Genomic DNA, 15,445 nt, shown 5'->3' on the forward strand with positions numbered 1-15,445 from the left:
TGGTAAATTAAAACTAAGGAAGGATGATATTGACAACAACTAGTAAGAAAAAAGAAAGCATAATTATATTACCTTCATTATAAGGAATATTATTTATCTTCAGTGTAAGATTTTTTATGGTGGGTGGTTCTGTTTTTATATCATCACTGTAGGTGATTAAAACTGAAGCACTCCACTGTGGTTCATAGTCAGTACTTGCTAGCAAAAAAACCCTATCAAAGAAAGAGAAAAACGAATGGTGATGTAAAACAGTAACAAAGCAGTTACTGGAATTCATAAGAAAAAATGCTAAATTTGGACAACTGCCTCGACATAACCACAAAAAGTCTATTTTCAGTAACATTTGAAGCAATATATTTAAACTAAACATTTCTTGCAAAAATGTTATAAACATTTATAGATAGTGACAGGATTCTAAATGATGTTCCTTGCATGATTACAAGATAACAGTCACACTGCAAGGTGGTAATTACCTTCATTGTACTGCATGTTCTGTTCACACAATTAATAATACATAAACTGTCCAGCTTGATTTTGGGTTTCATTCAAGAACAGAGAGATATTAAGAGCTGTATCAATATTTATGAAACTCTAAATCTGATGACAGTATAATCATTATTGGACAATTTATTTGGACTATTCCAGTTTTTGTGACTCTTGTCAATAAGTTTAAAAATGCTGTTTTATTTCATAATTATATCAAGTCTCTTGTATCTACATCTTTAATTATACTCCACTGACTATCCTGTAGTGTGTGGCACCATTATAATTAGTCTCTTCCTTGTTTCCTTCATGAATGGCACCCAAGAAGAACAACTGTTGGTAAGCGTCTGTATCAGCTTTAATTTCTCTGATTTTCTCGCTGTACCAGTTTCTGGTTGGGAAGGAAGTAAAACAATTATCTGATTCTTCTTGGAAAGTATGCTCTTGCAATTTTAACAGCAATCCTCTCCATACTGCACAATGACTCTCTTCTAGCACCTGCCACCAGAGCCATATTGCTAATGGGCTTTATGAATAGCCTACTGACAAAAGTTACTGCAATTCTTTAGGTGATTTTTGTTTGAATACATCCATAGTGAGGAGATCCTCCAGGAAGCAGAAGAAGTTGGACAAACAGGAATACACAATACCTATTTACAAAGAAAAATAAATATGCTAATGTACCTTCCACAGATCCCAAGCAAATGGTCCTCATGAATGTGGGACAAGATATAAATATATTGAACATATTTTTATTTAAAGGTAATAAATAACTTGTCACAAAACTTGCCGCCATGTATCATCAAATAGAAAAATCGTTTTACAACATTTATTCACAATGATTGCATTACTGAAGTGAATATACACAGAAGTCAGATTTCTGTTAATACTACACTACTTGGTACATGTGCCAAACTGATGAGTAATACTCAGGAATTGGTGGAAGGATTTTTTTGTAAGTCACATGTTTCATAGATTATTTATCTTTCATTTGGACTCTTCTACCAAATTTCAGGTTCGCTTTTGCTATCCCTAGAACCAGTTTTATGTGGTTATTTCACTTTAGGTCACTTTGAACAATTTATCACAGATATTAATGCTCATATTGTTTTTATGCCATCCAAGACAACATTCAACAAAATGTAAATTGATGAGTGTGGGAAAAATTACATAATTTTTAATTTTTAATCATAGTTCTCCTGGGAGCACATAAACATGACTATTATATCTTAGAATTAATATTTTATGTTCACATTTTAATTTCAGAAACTTTTACCACTTCGGACGCTAAATGGTAGGGCAGATTTATTAGGTTATGCAGACAACATTGCAGTTCTAGCAGACTCAGAGGAAGAGATGGCAGAAACTGTAGAAGACCCAGCACAAAATGCAAGTAAGATCGGGTTACAGATTAATGCGGAAAAGACCGAGGTAATGGAGGCATCAAGAGAAGACCCTAATGACATCCCATTACAGGTAGGGATATGGAAATTTGCTAAAGTGGAAAATTTAAGTACCTCGATACATGGTTCAACAGGTAAAATAATTTAAAACAGAAAATAAACCAATGTATTGTGAATGGGCCTAAGACTTATTTCAGTCTAAAGCAGATAATGTCATCCAAGAATCCGTCAATTAAGATCAAACTTAAAGCATACAATGACGTGATAGTGCCAGTATTGTTGTATGGGACAGAAACCCTAAGCACAATGAAGAAAGCTTGTTGGTCTTCGAAAGAAACATTATGAGGAGGTCTTTGGACCTGTCCAGGAAGGGAACTCTTGGAGATGTAGAAAAAAACCAAGGATTGTACAAGCTGATGAGGCAAGTGAACATCATTCAAAAACTGAAAGTGCGGAAATAGGCTTGGCAGGCCACATTGCTAGGAGACCAGACACCTCTTGGGCAAAAGCTGTACTTATGGGAAGACCTGATGGTACCCATCCAATTGGAAGACCCAGGAAGTGATGGGAGGATGAGCTACAGAAAGACCTTTGCCAACTAGGAGTCCATGACAACTGGATCCAAAGTGCACAAAATTGCCTTCTATGGAGGAGAATTGTGAGGCCGGCACATTATCTACAGGGTCCCTGATCGCCAATTTGATTGATTGATTTACCACTTCATTTAAAAATCAGAGCTTGATTGACTCATGTTCTGGAGCAAGTGATGACAGTAATATAAATTCAAATAATCAAGTACACTACTACCACTTATGAGTAATAAGATACCACTAGTTTTATAAAAGTATCAATTTCTATTTTGGCAAACAATAATTTAAATGGCATTATGGTTCCAATACCAAATTTGGATAATACTGCTGCTGAAACAGTTTACCTTGTATCATGTGCTTCTTAAGCTCTTTGCAATGAAATAACTAAAACTAAAGATTCATCACAAATGGAATTACAGCTTATTGATGGCAGTCAGACCCACATGATAACTCCCTACATGTGAGATTAATCACCAGGCCTTGGCACTTTCACTCCCTAAAACCTTTATAGTGAAAAAGTAAAAACCTCTGTAATTAAGAACTGTTTTCCTGTCCCTAGAAGTGAGACCATTTGACCTCCCACCTCTACAGGTAAGAGTTACTTCCAGGAAATGCTGGGAAACAGCTTTCCTAAACAATCATTTTATTCAGGATTTAAATATAAACTGCTCAAAAACTGTTTTGCACCATCTGCACAAGTAGCATTGTGTTTTTTAGTGGAAACTTCTTTCTCAATATCCTTTTGACCACAAGAAATTGTTACATGCAGTCATCTGTGTAACTGAAGTAAATGTTAATCTGCATTCACAATGCAGCGCAATGTAAAGCATGCTGTGTCTCTGAATGTGAGTGGGACAATGCAACCTGTGTACACTGTTCATTGTGTCAAATACCTCCAAAGGTCACTTCAACTTTGGACATCATGCTCATTCTTATTTTACAGCAAGAGGGATTGTGATCACAAGAAATTGTCCACTGAATATGCCTACACAGTGACAACAGAATCATATATTCAACTAGCATCATGAGAAACATAACATTGTTGACCTGCCTCTTCATGGTTGCCCACAGCCAACATGAATGCCCGCTGACTGCTGTCTACAATTTATTGCTTAGTCGAGTGCAACTGAATGTGCCCTGTGCAGACACTGTGGACCAAGACACTATGCAAACATCTCTACACAATCAATTTGAACTCTATGCATCCAGTATGAAAAAAGCCATAACTTACAGCACTACAGTATACAAGGAATGGGTACATGGGAAAACATGGAATGGGTCTTGGGACAGTGGCATATGCTTCTCTTCAGCAAAAGTGCAGAATTTGAAACTTCCTGGTACATTAAAACAGTGTGCCAGACAGAGACTCGAACTTGAACCCTTTGCCTTCCTTTTGTTGGTAAGTGCTCTATTGACTGGGCTACCCAAGCACAACTCAGGACCCATCCTCAAAGCTTTATTTCCATGAGTACCTCATACCCTACCATTAAAACTGTACAGAATCTCTCCTGTGAAAATTGCAGAACTAGCACACCAGGCCACAGCTAAGCCATGTCTCTGCCATAATCTTTCTTCCAGAATGGCTAGTTTTGCAAGTTTCACAGGAAAACTTCCGTGAAGTTTGGAAGGTAGGAGATGAGGTATTGGCTGAAATAAAGCTGTGAGGATGGGTCCTGTGCTGTGCTTGGGTAGCTAAGTTGGTAGAACATTTGTCCATGAAAGGCAAATGACCCAAGTTTGAGTTTAAGTCCAGCACACAGTTTTAGTCTGTCAGGAGGTTGCATATCAGTGCACACTCTACTACTGCAGGGTAAGAAATCCATTCTAGAAGCGCAGAATTTGTCTGACACCTAATAATCTTTATAGAAGACTTTCGAGGTGGCCTGGTACCAATTCACACCCCAGGGTTGCAGTAGAAGGGTTCATCAGTATAAAGCATCAGCACACTGTGCCAACCTCATGAACACCTTCCTCCAGGAGGTAGGAATCAACTAAATGCAATAGCCTGCAGTGTCTGCTAACATGAACACAATTGAGAATGCCTGGGACCAGTTGAAATTTGCAGTGCTCTATCACGGAAACCTAGATGGGCTCAGGAAGGCTGCATTAAAAGAGTAGGGCAGGCAAGAAGAGCAATGTCTGAAATGCATTGAGACAGCATGTTAAGGAGACTCTGAGAATGTTTCAATACCATGTTGGTCAACACAATGTATTGTATGTCGCCCAGCAGGAACTTTTGATTTCAGAGATGAAATAAGGTGTTCACTTTTGGAAATCCAAGAAGCTTCAGTCTTAAATCAGTAAATAGACAACAGCCATCTGTCCAGACACTTTGTGATGATAATGGAAAATGGAGGATGATACAGAAAAGGCCAAAATACTAAACACCTTTTTCCAAACTGCTTCAAAGAGGAAGATCACAGTTAGTTCCTCCTTTAAATCATTACACAAATGTCAAAATGACAGGTATCAAAATAACTGACCATAGGAAAGAAAGAACCTGACATCAGTCAACAGAGGAAAGGCCACTGGACATGTTGGAATATCAGTTTGATGCTACATGAAGTATGCAAGGAACTTACCCCTCTTCTAGCAGCAGTGGATAATAGGTCTCTGGAGGAGTGAACTGTTAATAATGACTGGAAGAATGTACAGGTCACTCCCATTTTCAGGAAACCTCATTAACCAGATGCACAGAATTACAGACCTATATCTCTGACATTGCCCATTGTTGAATTTTGGAACATTTCTTTACGTTCATGTGTCATGACATTTCCAGAGAACGATAATCACCTCTGTAGGAATCAACATGGGTTCCAAAAGCAACAGTCATGTGAAATCTAACTTGCTGTGTTCGTACATGAGACCCAAAAATCAGTACATACAGGTGCAGAGGTAATGCCTAATGAACAAAATGTGAGTGTACAGAATATCAGACCATCCATTTGACAGGGCTGAAGAGTTTTTAGCTAACAGAACACAGCATCTCATTCTCAATGGAGATGTCTTCAAACCTAAAAGTAACTTTGAATGCACCCAAAGGGAGTATTACAAGACTATAACTTTTCACTATGTGTATAAACAACCCAGTAGACAATATCAGAAGTTCCATGACACTTTTAGCAGATAATGCTGTTGTATACAGAGAAGTCACAATTCTGGAAAACTGCAGTGAAATTCAGGAAGACCTGCAGAGAATCAACACTTGCTGCAGGGTGTGGCAGTTGCTCCTGAACATAGACAAGTGTGACACATTACAAATACAAAGGCAGAAAGACTAATTATTTTATGATTATATGATAGCAGAACAATCACTGGAAGCAGTTACTTTCACTGGATGCAATACTATCTAGGAGTATGCATTTGGAGTGATTTGAATCACAACAACCACATAAAATTAACTACTGGAAAGGCAGATGTCAAACTGAGATTTGTTGGAAGAATTCCCGGGAAATGTAATCCATCAACAAAAATGATAGCTTACAAAACATTCATTTGACCAATACTACCTATCACTATGGGATCCATAACAGGTAGAACTGATAGCAGAAATAGGGAAGATCTAAAGAACAGTAGCACATTTTATTACAGGTTCATTTAGTAAGTGCAAAAGCATGACAGAGATGCTGAGCCAACTCCAGTAGCATTCACTGCAAGATAGGTATTCTGCACCTTGGTGTGGTTTAAAGTTAAAGTTTCAAGAGAGTACATTCCTGGAAGAGTCAAGCAATATATTGTTTTTTCCTATGTATATCTCATGAGAAGATTATGAAAATGAAATCAGAGATATTAGAGCCTGCACATAGGCATACCAGCAATTGTTCTTTCCATGAACTCCTCACGGGTGGATCAGAAGAAGGGGAAAGCAACATTGGTACACAAAGCACACTCTGCCAAACACCATGAGGTGGCTTGCAGAGTATAAATGTAGATGTAGATGTAGACTGACTTTATTTTTGGTTATCATTCTGTTTTTACTCCACAATAAAGAGTTTTCTGAACAGTTTGTATAAATGTGTGTTTACTGTTACACACTTCCAAATCTGGATAACAGGCATGTTCAGAAAGTAAGTGTACTGTGATCATAATGGACTATGGTTTTTTGTTCTTTTGGGGTTGGCAACACTGAGTGGTAAACGGGAATCCCCTGACCACAGTGAGCAGAGCAGGAACATGGTAGTCTGCAAATTCATATTTTAGTGTCCAGTTGTGCGAAATACTTTGGTAAGAAATATTACCAAGCAGAAGGAATAACAGATACTGAATTTTTTTGCAAATAAAAATGGTTAACAGTCAAGGTGTTATGAACAGAATGAGTGTGTTAAAGTGATGTAGGGAGTATGGTGGAGGCAGAAAAAATCTTCATGGCAAACAGAGGAATGGAATGCCTTCCATTTTGGTTGATGAGTTGGTGAATAACATTGAAGAATCTGTTTGTGAAGACTGCCGATTGACAGTGGATAAAATTTCTGCAGTGTTTCCACAATTATCCAGAAACTTTCTTATATGAGGTACTCACAGAAATGCTGGGATAATCTAATTTTGCCTCAGGGGGACACCATCAATGAATAATGATATTGTGAGACTTTTAAAAACGTGAAATGTGTTGATATAAGCAGTATTGGACGTAGATTCCACACGCAACACGGACTTCACCTGAATGGCTTGGGGAAAGAATATCTGACAAGCCTGATAACCAGGGTAATAAAAAACCACCAAAACAAATTCAAAACCAAAATGATAATTGCATTGCCATCGCCTGACTCCATTACTAAAACACTTCAAAAAAATTCATTAGAAACTTCATCAGCAGCAGCAAAACATGTAAAAAAAGACCAAATTTTAACAGAAAGAACAGTGGACATCTATTTCAACAACAAAAGAACTACTGTTCCTCATCAGCCAAGTATTATTTTAGACGAAAATAACAAAAACGAGAAGACTCCAAGTTCACAAGGAAACACAACAGTAGTGGTAGAACCAACATTTGAAGTGTCAGAAATAGCACCACCATCAACAACAACAAATAGAAGGCTGTTGGACAGAAGAAATGCTGAGCCTCCTTCTCATCTCAACGATTTTTTATGTGTGGGCCTGAAGAAAAAGAAGGGACAACAGTAGGTAGTGTCAGGTGTCTCCTCTCTCCTGTCTCAAGGCAGACTCCAATGGATTCTCAGTCAGGTAACAGCACTAATAGAATGAAAAAGCAAGAGGAAGGCATCTCTTTCTTTCATCAAAATATAAGGGGCCTCTTAAACAAAATAGATCAACTCCTTATTAACATTAGTGAAAAGGACAGTATAAATAATGCCCAGATTTTGTGCTTAACTGAGCACCATGTTACTGATAAATGTGCCTTGCCATCTATAGCAAGTTATACTTTAGTAACATACTACTGTAGGGAAAGTAAAGATAAAGGTGGAGTAGCAATTTATGTTAAGGATAGTGTAGCATACAGAGCTATAGATATTAAGAAATATTGTGTGGAACAACAATTTGAGGCATGTGCCACAGAAATAACAACTAAATTCTATCCAATAATAGTGTTGGCTGTCTACAGGGCTCCTTCAGGTGACATAAAAACTTTTCTGCATTCAATGGAACTCCTTCTGTCATGGTTACTTTCAAAAGCGAAGGATATTGTAGTATTAGGTGATTTTAATATAAACTTTTTGACAGAAAATAAGAATAAAATAGACTTTGAGATTGTGATGAACTTACTCAATCTGACTTCAGTAATAAATTTCCCAACAAGAATTACATCCGAGTGCCAAACTATGATAGATAACGTTTTTTTAGATGTAAATAGACATCAGAACTATATTGTCAGGCAGGTTATAAGTGGGCTTTCAGATCATGATGGACAAATTCTCACTATTTATGACGTTAATCTGTTCAAAAACGAATTTCCTCGATGGAAAGTCATAAGAGTAATTAATGAAAAGGCGAAAGGAACTTTCAACCACAGGTTGCAGCAAATGGATTGGTCTTTAGTATATAGCCATGATGATGTTGATACTAAATTTAACTGTTTTATAAATGAATTCTGTGCTCTTTTTGAAGAAATATTTCCCAAGAAATGGGTCAGAAACAGTGCTTCCAATTCTGTAAGCAAGCCTTGGATTACAAAAGGTATAAAACAGTCATGTAAAACCAAAAGGGAAACTTATGCTGCAATAAGATTCTGTAAAGATGTAGAAAAATGGGAACACTATAGAATATACTGTAAAATTTTGAAGAAACTAATACAGAAATCAAAAGCCCTTTATTATGAGAAGAAAATAGATAATTCTAATAATAAAATAAAAGCAATTTGGAGCATTGTAAAAAAAGAAACTGGAAGAGATGCAACAAGTAAAGAAGATATAAATAATATCAGATATGAAGGTATCCTAATAGATAACCCCAAAAGGGTGGCTGAGATTTTTAATAAACACTTCCTATCAGTATCTCAACAGATTGGTTGCAAGCCCGATGTTGATGAAGCTGTAACTCTTTGTCAAGCTGTATATTCTAACACAATTTCAGAAATGCACCTTAATCCTGTCACTGTAGAAGAAATTCAAAAAATCATCATGTCTCTAAAAAGTACGAATTCTGCAGGGGTTGATAATATATCTAGTAACTTATTGAAATATTCTTGTGTGTGGATAAGGGACATTCTCTGTCATATTTTCAATGCTTCCCTTCAGAAAGGTGTTGTTCCCAGTAGACTTAAGTATGCCATTGTGAAGCCCCTGTACAAAAAGGAGGATAAAGCTGAACTAACTAACTATCGACCTATCTCTTTGCTGACAGCTTTCTCCAAAATTCTAGAAAAGCTAATACATGTAAGAATTACTGATCATCTCATGAAGAATGGAGTTCTCAGCAAAAGCCAGTTTGGCTTTCAAAAGGGCCGTTCAACAGAAGACGCAGTCTACGCACTTGCAAATGAAGTTCTAGAAACCCTTAATGAAAAAATGCTAGCACTTGGTGTCTTCTGCGATTTATCCAAAGCGTTTGACTGTGTTGATCACCAGATTCTCTTGCAAAAAGCAAAATTAGTAGGAATAAGTGGTGTTGCAGGCAATTGGCTACAGTCGTACCTCCAAGACAGAAAACAAAAAGTTGTGTTGAATAGCTCGGGTGGAGTATGTGACACTTCCTCAGATTCTGAATGGAGTTCCATTACATGTGGAGTGCCCCAGGGCTCAATTCTTGGGCCACTATTATTCCTGATTTTTATAAATGATCTACCATCATGTACAAGCCTGCCGTGTAAATTTACATTATTTGCTGATGATACCACAATTTTTATGAGCAGTAGAACAGTCAACAATCTTGAGGAACTCAGTAATCACATACTCTCAGATATGGTTAATTGGTTCAAGGTGAATGGTCTCTCATTAAATTCCAGTAAGACCAGCTTTATTCAATTCTGTACAAAAACAGAAAAAGAGAGAGAGATAAGTGTGACATGTGGTAATCAACCAATAGTCAGAATGGAAACAACAAAATTTCTTGGAGTGCACATTGACAAGAAAATGAACTGGTCTTCACATATTATTGATCTCTGTAAGAGGCTTAGCTCTGCTACCTATGCTTTACGGGTTGTCACTACATGTGTTGAACCTAACACTGCAAAAGTGGCCTATTATGGCTATTTTCATTGTCTCATTGAGTACGGAATTATTTTTTGGGGCAACCAGCCATTAGCAAGGAAAGTGTTCATTGCACAGAAGCGAGCTTTAAGAATTATATGTAGATTGCGCCCAAGAGACTCTTGTAGAAATAGTTTTCGTAATCTTAAAATATACACAACTACATGCCAATATATTTTTTCTCTCATGTGTTTTGTTTGTAAAAATATAGATATATTTCAACCAAATAGTAATTATCATGAGCATAACACACGGAGGAAGAATGACATACACAGTGAACTCAGAAATTTGAGCTTGGCACAAAAGGGTGTCCATTACACTGGAGCAAAACTCTTCAATGCTCTTCCTCCCGAAATAAAGACAAAGATTCATAACAATAGCGAGTTTAAGAAAGCACTAAAAATATTTCTGCTAGAAAAAGCTTTTTACAGTCTAGATGAATTTTTAACTAAATAAATTGTAATATTTTAATATTATATAATACAAGTTGACATAATGCCACTACGAATTTTATTTAACCTGAGATCTGTATCTGTGTGTGCTCCGTATCTGTTTTCTGTAGTGTTTTAATAATTCTAAGAAAATATGTATTTTCTTTTTCTATATTGCTGCCCAAAGAATTTACTGTATAAGTTTTTATATAATTATGTACTCAAATTTCTGTATATGCTATAAGATTATCAGACTGTATTTGTAAAAAACTGACTCGTTCCACGTCCTTGTGTATTCAACACAGTTGACCTATGGAACACGAAATAAATCAAATCAAATCAAACTAAAAAACTCAAAAGGGGATTCAAAACAAAAGGAGGGGAATGCAATGAGAGGACTGAGCTCGTTACATGACAATGTTCATTTTCACACAGCCTTAGCAGCCGAGATGCTCTTGAACTCATTTGGTTGGGATGCTCTGAACCACCCACCATTTTCCCTGGCTTGGTATCTTTGGATTATTATCTTTTCACTTCCCTGGAGACACACAGGAGTGCAATTAAATTTTCAATCAACAAGCAGGTGAAGAAAGTGGGTCTGAAGTGGGGGAAGAAGCTGGCAGGTGAGTTCTTCGAGGAGGGCATAAAGAAGTTTGTGCCACAGCTCAGCATACACACTGAATGGGATGCGGATCATGTGCAAAAATAGTCAACAAGTGAATCAACAATATCTTATAATTTTTAATACACTTTTTCTAAAAAGAATTATAATAATCTAGAACACTTTTGGAACAAGCCTCATACATTATAAGAGTGTGGCTATACCAAACACTTGATTACTTGTACATACCATGAGTAATGTTATGCATTGTGGACATTTTATAGGCCAAAAATACAAAAAATTATTGTTTCTCTGCATGGTGACAATGCTTTAGGAAACAAAGACAAATTATTTGACAGGTGTTGATCTCTGAAGAAGGTGCAGTGTGCATTTAGGATGTCAAAGTGAAAAATAAACGTTCTTTTGTTAAAAGAAAACCTTAGTATTTTGAGTATGCAGAGAGCAGAAAGTCTTGAAGTGAGATTCAAAAGATTATAAAAGAGAAAGATATGATAGCAGCCCATCATTCTGAGGACTACAAAATATTAAGAGAAATAAAGCTGCTGAATTTCTTGACACTGAGAAGTCTGTCAGGGAATTGATCAAACAAACCATTGATAAAGATATTCCTGCAGATTGACCATTCTTAAAAGAAAAAGCTCATGACATTGTCAAAACATGGGGCATATAGAATTTTTCAGCTAGCAGCAACTTGATAAATGGTTTGAAAAATAGTGTTTCTTGGTGTTTAAGGAAGCAGCTAAAGAAAACAAATCTGTGAATCATGGTAATTGTACTCAGTGGACTGAAGGTATACCAAGTTCTTTAAAAGAGTATAATGTATAAGGATGAGAGTGGTTTGTTTTTCATGAGTGTTCTCTATAAAACTTTTATGTTTTAAGAAGAATAGTTCCACAGAGATCTGGTTGTACTGTTAGATGCATGAAATGACTTATTGCATAAGCTAACTGTCCTTTTATTGTGTTCACCTAAGGAGTTGAATTCTCTACAAAGAAATAACAAGCTAATAGCTTGATGATACACAGTCTTTGTAAAGATAAAATGTATCTGAACTAAAAACTATTTCTTGCTGTTAAGATAAGAAAAACACAAGAACACTCATAAAAACCATAAGACTCTCTGATGGCTTGGAATAATTCACCATCGATACCAGTGCTCCTGGTGGCTGACATGGAAAGCTGATTGACAGCTGCACCACTATGATACTGATACATTCATGTGTACATGACTGGCATTGTACCGCATTACACTGCAATAGAGAGTGAAGCTTGGTCACTACATCAGCCCCTTTGGAGAAGTGGAGCATCATACAGATGGTATGCCGGAAAGTGTACTTGCCATCCAGATCTTGTCAACAACAGTCATGTGATGGGTGGTGATGAAGTTGGTGCCAGTGTTGGTGTGATGCTAGTGGGTGAGGTCATGGGCCACTGGATGGTTGATAATTGTGTGAAATGTACACTGGTTATACCCTGTCTATGGTGACTGTTAGTAGGCTTGCCATTTAACAATATCTTGAAGGTGCATTCACCTCATTGCAATACCCTGTGAGGCCCAGTGTGTAGTGGTTGCAGCGAAGGTCTGATGCTGTCCATGTCAAGCATGACATTAATGCATATGGGTAGATCCTGATGCACATAGATATCAGTGTTGCCATATTTTGGAGCTTGGTGTGGGTGAAGTTGGGTGGCAAGTTCCCTCTGTCAAAGTATGAAATCACTATAATCGAGACCAGGTAACTGTGACAGTTGCACTTATTCGAACTATACTCGTAGGTGCAGGATTTCACAGTAAAGAATTTCTGCTGCAGACACTTATATGCCACATTTACATGTCACCTAGAGACGCAGTAATATCATTGGTAATGCTCTCATCCAATCTGAATCTTGGCTCATGACTGCTGCTTTGAGTGAGCGATATCAGCTTTCATTCATACAATTACAAGCCAGGTGGTAACTGGTAGCCTGTGATCCCACAGAACTTTGTTAGTTGAGGGAACAGTTCTGACTCAAACTGGTGGCTGTGGTCTGTTGTTATGCACGGCAAACAACCAAAGCAAGAAATCCAACTTGACATGAAGGAGGGCCCCAATGTTTCTGCAAACATGTTATCCACTGGGGTTCCTTCAGGCCAACATGTAAGATGATTGATCATGGTAAGGATATATCATTGGCCTCTTGAAGGAGGTGGTGGATCCACAAAATCGATGTGGACATGAGTAAATCATGCATTAGTAATTGGAAAGTTCCCATCTGGCACATGTACCTGATGGTTGATCTTGCTCCACTGGCATTTACACATATGTGGGCCCATTCATGGTAGTCTTTTTGTATTCTCAGTCACACAAAGGGGTGGGAGGCTAGGTGAACTGTTGACCTGATGCCAGGATTACTTAAGTTGTACAGGTTGTGAAAGATGGGCTTGCAAAATGTTACCATCAAGGAGGCCTTTGTTATCCAGGTGAGAGATCACAGTGTATTTTGGCATCAGCACGAGGCACACTGGGTAAGTGCATGGTGATGTGTACTTGTGTGCCTGGTCCACAAATCTTCTGTGATACCTACAGACTGAGTGCTGTTTGTGTCTGGATGTTAATGAGGGAGCAGAGGAACAACTTTTAGAGATCCCGTGGTGCAGGTTTCTGTTGTCGCTGCTACCAAACCGGGATAGCAACTCATTAATTCACTTGGTAAAGGCCTCAACCTCAGCTGTCAGACTGTCATAAATCTGCCTGTGTGACCATTGTTGACATTAGGTAAATGACATGTCACAGCCAGTGCACTAGTTGGGTTAGAGATCATTGTCGATGGTACTGGATTACTCGATGCTGCTGGCACCCTCTTACACAAATAATCAGAGCTATAGTGTTCACTATCCTGTCAGCCAAATCAGCCACTGCATCCAAAGGCATTTCCATCCATGATGTGGCATCAAATGGCTGTTCCACAACATGTGCAGAAGGATGTCCCGCATGGCCCCAATGTTCACCTCGCTGCACCAATGCTGTAAATATTGGAAAGATTTCTCGTCTCCTGTATCCTTCTGGGTTAACACTTCCCAGAGGCATTCCTCTTGTAATGCAAAAACCCATCACATCAATGCCAGTTTTACAAAATTATGAAAAGGATAGTTGCTACTCATCATATAGAGGAGATGCTGAGTCGCAGATAGGCACAACAAAAATGTCATAAAATAAGCTTTTAACCAACAAGGGCTTCATCAGAAATAGATATCGCTCTCTCTCTCTCTCTCTCTCTCTCTCTCTCTCTCTCTCTCTCTCTACACACACACACACACACACACACACACACACACACACACACATACACACACACATGCAAAAGCAGCAGTGCATGACGTGAGAGGCAACTGGGTGTGGGTAAGGAGGATGCTGGGGCAGGGAAGGGAGAGGTAGCAGGGTAGGGGTACGGAACAGTGAAGCGCCACTAGGGAGCATGCAGGGACGAGGTGAAGAGGGCATAGGGCAGCTAAGTGGAATCAGGAAGGTAGACAGTGGGCAGGGGAGAGGTGGGGGGTGGGGACAGGGGTAGCTGGAAAAGAGATAAGTAAAAAGACCATGAAACGGTGGAATAGAGGGCTGTGTAGTGCTGGAATGGGAACAGGGAAGGGGCTACATGGATGAGGACAATGACTAACAGAGGCTCAGGCCAGGAGGGTTACGGGAACTATAACACCCTAAATATGGAGCCCCTAATGACATCCGTTTCAACAGCAAAAGATACAAAATTTCGTTATCCTGACCTTGATGGTAGCTACAGGCAACAAAATAGTAACACTATTGAAAGTTTGACCAAAAGAAATACTAGGGAACTAACAACATCTATTCCATGGAAAGAACTAAATGAAAGACTATCAGATGATCACATAATTTACAAAGCATGAAACTCTAAATAAAGAATTCTAAATATATGCTTTACAAATGTTAAAATCCAGATGCGATAAAGTGATCAGAGATAAAATTTATTGAAGAAAAGAGTTGTAGCCACATCAAGCTGTAAGTTGGCTGCGACTACAATGAAAAACTTCAATGGAGATGTTAATTCGCTCTCTTGTAGACATCGCAATAGAAGCACGCTTACTGACCGATATTAGATTGTTTCAGAACTATCTGGAATTTTAAAGTTTTTCAAGTATCGTCTTGATGTATTAGTCAAAGTTCTGAAGAAAGGTGATAGAACATTTATCGTTTAGCCAGACAACAAAACAGATATTATACATGAGGGAAAAGTAACTCGTGTGATACTTAATCAAT

The 15,445-nt window shown here is 38.0% G+C and overlaps 1 protein-coding gene across 2 annotated transcripts in view; it reads right to left on the reverse strand.

Annotated features, from left to right (window-relative positions):
• LOC124612795 (alpha-L-iduronidase) overlaps window positions 1-15,445 on the reverse strand; it is a 244,535-nt gene that overhangs the window by 59,476 nt on the left and 169,614 nt on the right. For both annotated transcript variants that reach the window (XM_047141198.1, XM_047141197.1), the window contains exon 10: window positions 73-212. In XM_047141198.1, the coding sequence (XP_046997154.1) occupies window positions 73-212 (140 nt within the window). The remainder of the gene's footprint in view (window positions 1-72; window positions 213-15,445) is intronic.

Source organism: Schistocerca americana, chromosome 4 (genome assembly GCF_021461395.2).
Source record: "Schistocerca americana isolate TAMUIC-IGC-003095 chromosome 4, iqSchAmer2.1, whole genome shotgun sequence".
NCBI lineage: Eukaryota > Metazoa > Arthropoda > Insecta > Orthoptera > Acrididae > Schistocerca > Schistocerca americana.